Genomic DNA, 6744 nt, shown 5'->3' with positions numbered 1-6744 from the left:
CGGGGCTGCTGAGGGGCCGGATCCTGCTGCCTCGGCCGCCTCCAGGGCTGGGGTCCTGGGACCCGGGGTGTCGGGGGGAACCCAGCTGCCGAGCGGGGATGGAGAGGCCTAGTCATGATTTTTTTTATAATCCCAGCGCAAATAAAAGTGCCTTGCGGTGGTGTGTTATTTCTATCAAGATTTGTGAAGCGTATTATTCTGGTCAGTGTACCAAGATATGTTACCTCAATCTCAAAAGTATTATAGAGAGTTTAATAGTTCTGTTATATACAAAGGACATGTGGAAATTTACCTATTTCGTTCAGGAGTCATCCTGAGAAGCCTTCAGTAACTGCCCTGTAGTTTATTTAAAGGAAAACTGAAAAGTAGCGCATTGAAGTCTGAGATTTCGTCACATGCTCGTCTGTAGGAAAAGCTAAATTGTGTCTGAGACTGTAGCTCAGGTCATTTTGCAGGGACATAGCGGTGTCTTCTGCAAATAAGTATTGCAGGTGGCTTCCTTAATACTTAATACATGTTTTGGATGAGTGAAAGGCTTTACTTAGGAACATACTGAAGCAAGATGGATGGTAGGTTTTGTTGCAAAAACTTATGCCCCCATGTTCTGTAAGGAAGTCTTCACTCTGGCTGAGAGAGTGATTCTGTGTGGGTGGGTAGGTAATAACAAATGTTCTTGCTGTGTTTTCCTGTAATTACAGTTCAAACATTTATTGTTGCTATGTTGTAGTAGCTTTAAGGCTAGAGACTTCCTTTCTCAGCTTAACTTCCATGTCTTTTTCGTAGGGTAAATGGAAAAACAAGGAGCGAGTGCTTATTTTCTCTTCTCGTGGAATTAATTTCAGAACAAGGCACCTAATGCAAGACTTAAGGACGTTGATGCCCCACTCTAAAGCAGGTAGGATTAGGCATCATACCTAATTTGCATCTTCAGAATAGTATTAAACCAAGAAGTTCTAACAACCTGTTCTTTTTAAAAATGTGGTACATTAACTGTTTTACTGAAACTTTTATCTTAAACAAACACCAAATCCCTTTTGAGGCAACAAATACAGCAACTGTCCTTGTGTTTTAATATTCTCTGGCAAATTACTTGTCGGGCCGCAGTCCTGTCAGGGTCCAGACAGTTTTCTTGCTGTGTTTATTTATTGCATAACATGGCTGAAATAATTTGATGGTTATTCTTAATCTTTCATTTATAGCCAGTAAATGTTTTGCAAAACTTCTTGTGTTAAATTGGTTTTCCAGCCTTCTAAATGCTGTTCTTGTCTTCCAGATACTAAAATGGACCGTAAAGACCAGTTGTCTGTAATTAATGAGGTAATGCCAGATTTAACTAGTGCTTCTTTTTTATTTTATCTGGAAATTCAGTGTGCAAAAGAAAAGGGCAAACAAGTTTAAAGGATTTCATACTAGTTATAGGAGTTGTATAACTTCAACAGATGGAAATTATTGATACTGAAAAAGTGCTCGTGTTAAGACTGGAAGTTGAGTTTTGATTAATAAAACCAAAATGAAACCTTTAATTAAACACAGACTTTTGTCATGAAAAAATAAAACAGAATGTGCCTTTCTGTAAAAGGGGAAAAGTGCATTACAGTTTGCTTGAAAAACGGAGGGAACAAATACACAGCCAGGCCGAACAGTGTAGTAGGACATTGGTAGTCCTGAAACTAGAACCTAATGTCACAGCTCTTGCTCTAATGTTTACATCCTGGAGAGCTTATCAGATTGCTTGTAGCTTTATTTCTGGCAATAAATACGTGAGATTTTTCTACAAAACAAGTTCTTCAACTTAAGTTTGTGGATCAAGAGGTATAATTTATTATGACAAGACTGTTGTTTTTGAACTTTTATTTTGTAGGGGGGGAAATATTGGAGATTAATGTGGAAAGTTTTTGAAAATGTCTTCAGAATTTTGTAAACAGCTGATTTGATGTGTCTTGTGTAGGTGTGTGAAATGAAAAACTGCAATAAGTGCATCTTTTTTGAAGCCAAAAAGAAACAGGATCTCTATATGTGGTAAGGAAATGTTATGTTTTCTTACATTTCCATTTATAGCTGGGGATGCTTCCATTCTGTGTGAAGTTTCTCTACTGTAATAGTGAAGATGCATTAAATAGTGTTGCTTAGTTAAACCTGTACCAAGCCTGCACTTCTGTGGGCAGTGCAAGTTCACAATGTATGACCTGCTTTTGTAGACTGCTTACAGAAGCATTTTACAAAATTTTTCAGAAAGCAGATATTTATAAGTATGTTAAAAGAACTCAATAATGCCATAAAACCAACAGAATTTATTTCAATACAGAAACAGCTGGTTGGAGTGTACTGTAGAAGTCCTTCTGTCTGCTGTTAACATGTTTCTTTTCTCTCTTCCTCACTACCTGTCCTCTGCAGGCTTTCAAATACGCCACAGGGACCATCAGCTAAATTCTTAGTGCAGAACGGTAAGTTGCTTGACATTATTGTGTTTGAACTCTTGCTTTCTTGTCTGCACTGTGTTCTCTAAGGACTAAAATGATCTTTTTAAAAAAAATCACTGTAGTTCACACACTGGCTGAATTGAAGATGACAGGCAACTGCCTAAGGGGCTCACGGCCCCTTTTGTCTTTTGATCCGGTGAGTATAAGTTTTATTTCATAAAATATGCTTCTGTGTTCTTTACCTGACTGTTGCATTTAGCTTTGTATGTAAAATTACATTTTTCCTTACAGACATTCGACAAGGAGCCACACTATGCCCTACTAAAAGAATTGTTTATTCAGGTCTGTAGTTCTGCTGTCCAGTGTTTCTTCGTCATTGGAAATGTTTTTTGGCAACATGTTTTAAAATATCAGGGGTTTTTTAAGTAGTAGTTTTACACTTCTGAACTTGCAAAAAATCTTCAAAGGATTAAGGTCCTGTGCTGGGACACTTGTTCTTAAGCTTTGGGTTTTAAAATATAACCTGGGTTTGGGATCTTAGTAAATGAAAATGAATTAAAAATGGGCCATTTATGTTTGGCCTCTTGCAATGACAGATATTTAGAAATAACTGCCTTCTATTACAGATATTTAGTACACCACAGTATCACCCCAAAAGCCAGCCTTTCGTAGATCATGTTTTCACCTTCACCATTACAGATGAGAGGATCTGGTTTCGGAATTACCAGGTTAGTGGTCTCTTTTAGCTCTTCAAGTGGTGCTCAGTGGAGTAATTTCATATCAAATCCATTAATTACAGTAAAATGAAAAGAACCATTATTATCAGCATATGCCAACACCTAGTGTGCGCACGAAGTAATTTCAGTGTCCTAAAATCCCTTCTCCCATGTCTCTGGAGAGAGCTGGTTTGAGTTCTGCGTCCTTCCACTGACGGTCTGTTAGCTGCAGTTCTGTGGTGGTTGTCTTGAGAACAGGAAGTAGTCGCCAAAGCCTGAGCTTTGCTTGTCTTTATCCTCACTTGCTGCTTTGGCCCCACAGTGTGCTGGAGCTTACTTGGAAAAGGAGGAATTCACATAAGCCAAGTACTCTCTAAGTGCTTGCTTGAACCCCAAAGAACTGCTTTATATACAGAACTATGTTTGTACAAGTCCAGCTTACCAGCTTCAGTGGCATTGTATCTTGGATTTAAATTCAGTTGTGTACTGTATGCAAAGTGCCTATGAGGTCATATACTTTGATTCAGTCCATGAGAGAGTGGGTTTTTTTAATTGCAGATAATAGAAGAAGATGCATCTCTAGTGGAAATTGGGCCTCGTTTTGTCCTGAACCTCATAAAAATCTTCCAGGGTAGCTTTGGAGGACCGACTCTGTATGAAAATCCCCATTACCAGTCGCCAAATATGGTAAGCAGCTTTGTCTTTATCTTCTCTTTCATTTAGCAGCTGATTTGAAGACTGGTCTGGCAAGCTCTCTCTGCAGGAGAACCATATATGCCTTTCCCTGGAACCCTTTGTAGAAATGAGTGCCCCAACTGACAACAATTTGAGAATAAAGTAATTGTGTAAAAATGGAATGAAGGCAAAATTAATGTCACTGAAAAGATGGCATTACACTGAGGATGTTGACAGTTAAGCAGAGAAATTACCATGTTTCTTTAATACCAGATTTCTTCCATCTTGTTTATTTGAAACCTGATACAATTTAAATTCTGATTTTTATAGCATCGACGGCTGTTAAGATTATCAGTGGCAGCTAAGTTAAGAGAGAAACAGCAGGTGAAGGAAGCACAACAGATTAAGAAAAAAGGGAGTAAGATGCTTGTTGAAGAAGATCCCACTGAAGTGGTCTTCGAAACTCCAGCTGAAGAAAAGCCAGTGGAAATACAGTTTGTGAAACCAGAGTCAAAGCCAATTGTTAAAGATAAAAAGAAGCTACGCAAAATTCAGAGGAAGAAGCAGAAAAAGCTTTTCAGAACTGAAGCATCGGCATAAATGTTAGAAGTGAAGAAACTAAGCAGACTCCAGAGTCACATTAGTCTGGTATAGGTATACCTAGCTATGTTTCATATCCATATTGACACAATATTGTAAATACTTGTTTTTACAGGCAAAAATTACTGGACTTCAGTTTTAAGTAAAGAAACTATAAATTTCTTTATTACCATTGAGTTTTCACTCTTTTATTGCCATTTGCTCTTTGAGATTATTCTGGGTTTTGAGAAACAATGTGGCAGCAGGGAAGGGGCAATAAGACACTGCAAAGATTTCTGCTTTAAAGAATTGGCCTTTTATACTTGAATCCCTCTGGGAAACAACTCACTGTAAAATGCACAAGGAATAAAAATAACTGGGTAGACATTGGTGCTCATCTAGCTTGAATTCAAAAGTCAGCTTTCCTAGTCTGACAGCAGAAAATCCTTTTAAAAGTTTTAACTTTATAGGAATTCTGTTTTGGGGAATGTTGCTAATTCTTTCCTCCTCACAGTCCCTACGCAATGCAAAGGGCTATGGTCTCTTAATTGCTCTTTTTTGTTAATAGTAAAAAAGCTGCTACTTTTGCCTGTGGTAGCTCCTGTACCTAAGCAAGTTCTTGGGACCTGAAACGTGGCTATGAGGGAGAAACAGTCTAATTTGGGATTCTATCCCTTAATACCAAATTCATTGCAAGTTCCCCAAAGGCAAGAGGTACGTGCTGCCTGTGACAGTGTATCAAAACAATACACCTACATTCCCCTGAAATTGAGCTGCCTGTGATTCTCTGTTGGAGGAGCAGTGTTTCAAAGCAATAATTGTGCTTAACATATATGCTTCCACATGCAAGCAATTCTTTGTTTTTAAATGCTGTCCTCTTGGTTCAATTGTATGTGTTATTTAGGTCTTCTTTTTCAAAATAGAGTAGGTCCATGTAGATTTTTTCATATAAAATTGGCAAATAAGCTTCCAATATTGCTTAAAAGTTATTACAACCAAAAGCCCTGATTTTGCTCATGGATAACGTCTACTTTAAATGCAGAGGTGAGTATTGCACACTGAGGAACACCAGAAAGTCCAGAGTTTGGTTTACTGTCGTTCTTGCCCATTGTCTGACAGCTGATGCTGCCTCAGAGCTGCAGCATCAAGTCAGCTTTAATTTGGGACTGTATTTTCATGAAGCTTTTGGCAAATTACTGTCTGCGAGTCTGCCCTTTTGCCAGATCTAGTTAAACCTGAGTCACCATGTTCATAAGTCACTAGCTGGGGCAAGGAGCGTACAACTGTTCTTTCACAGAAAGTGTAAAGGCATCAAATTCCAACCGTAACAGGGTGGGCATTTCTCCATTGCACTCAGCAAAAGTCTGATTCCAAGAAACTTTTCTTGACTGATGTTAGCAAACAGTAAGAGACCTTTCTGGACATGACCTTTCTTTAATGTGCTTTCCAGTTCCAGACCTCATAACCTGCTTCTCCCACTGACTAGTGCAGTTTCCCCATTCACTCCCTCAGCTTCCCTGTGTTTCAAGGTCTTGCTCGTGCCCTGTTCCTGTTTGGTTCCTCTGCTGGTTTCAGCCTCTGGTGCCTTGGTGCTGAGCAGACACTGCTGGCACAAGAAGATGCTGATCTGTTAAGTGCTAGATTTTATCCTGCCTGATAGGGAAGGGAAATTGAGTGTTACCTCTGTAACGAGGAGGCCTGTGTGCCATCAGATTGGAAATGTGAATACAACAGGCGTCTGCTCAGTTTGTGTAGTCAAATGTGTAGAATCAGAATAGTGTGAGTTGGAAGGGACCCATCAGGATCAATTCCAACTCCATGCTCCTTGCAGGACTACCTGCAACTAAACTATATGACTAAAGGCCTCATCCAAATACTCCTTGAACTCTGATGGGCTTGGTCAGAGTTTTCAAGTGTGACCATTTCTCTGGGGAGCCTGTTCCAGAGACTGACCACTCTCTCTGTGAAGAACCATTTCCTAATGTCCAACCCAAACATCCCCTGATGCACCTTCATGCCATTTCCTCATGTCCTGTCACTGGTCACCAGAGAGGAGATTAACACCTGCCCCTCTGCTGCCCCCCATGAGGAAGGTGCAGACTATGATGAGGTCTCCCCTGAGCCTTCTCCCCAGGCTGAACAAGCCAAGTGACCTTAAGGCCTTTCACCATCATGGTCATCATCCTCTGGACACACTCTAATAGTTCAGTGTCCTTCTCACACTGAGGTGCCCAAACTGCACCCAGAACTTGATGTGGGGCCATGGCAGTGCAGAGTGGGACAGTCACCTCCCTCGGCCGGCCAGCCGTGCACTGCCACCAGCCCAACCCCCCGGATCTCGTTGTCTAATCCAA

At 40.2% G+C, this 6744-nt stretch overlaps 1 protein-coding gene across 1 annotated transcript; it reads left to right on the top strand.

Annotated features, from left to right (window-relative positions):
* Nucleotides 1-775: 775 nt before the first annotated feature.
* On the top strand, nt 776-4579 carry BRIX1 (biogenesis of ribosomes BRX1). Its single transcript, XM_010166357.2, has 9 exons — nt 776-895; nt 1274-1317; nt 1949-2019; nt 2395-2444; nt 2543-2616; nt 2712-2762; nt 3047-3148; nt 3695-3823; nt 4142-4579. The coding sequence occupies exons 1-9, from the start codon at nt 856-858 to the stop codon at nt 4409-4411; spliced, it is 831 nt and encodes a 276-aa protein (XP_010164659.1). The 5' UTR covers nt 776-855; the 3' UTR covers nt 4412-4579.
* The last annotated feature ends 2165 nt before the right edge of the window (nt 4580-6744 follow it).

This window comes from Antrostomus carolinensis, unplaced genomic scaffold (assembly GCF_000700745.2).
Source record: "Antrostomus carolinensis isolate BGI_N321 unplaced genomic scaffold, ASM70074v2 scaffold38000, whole genome shotgun sequence".
Taxonomy (NCBI): domain Eukaryota; kingdom Metazoa; phylum Chordata; class Aves; order Caprimulgiformes; family Caprimulgidae; genus Antrostomus; species Antrostomus carolinensis.
This window is presented reverse-complemented; position numbering and strand designations above follow the sequence as displayed.

Excerpts from the sequence above, each read along its gene's own strand:
- BRIX1 (XM_010166357.2), top strand. The coding sequence starts at position 856 with ATGCAAGACTTAAGGACGTTGATGCCCCACTCTAAAGCAG. Across the intron at positions 1,318-1,948 it reads AGTTGTCTGTAATTAATGAG|GTGTGTGAAATGAAAAACTG; the intron begins GTAATGCCAGAT and ends TGTCTTGTGTAG. Across the intron at positions 3,149-3,694 it reads TCTGGTTTCGGAATTACCAG|ATAATAGAAGAAGATGCATC; the intron begins GTTAGTGGTCTC and ends TTTTAATTGCAG.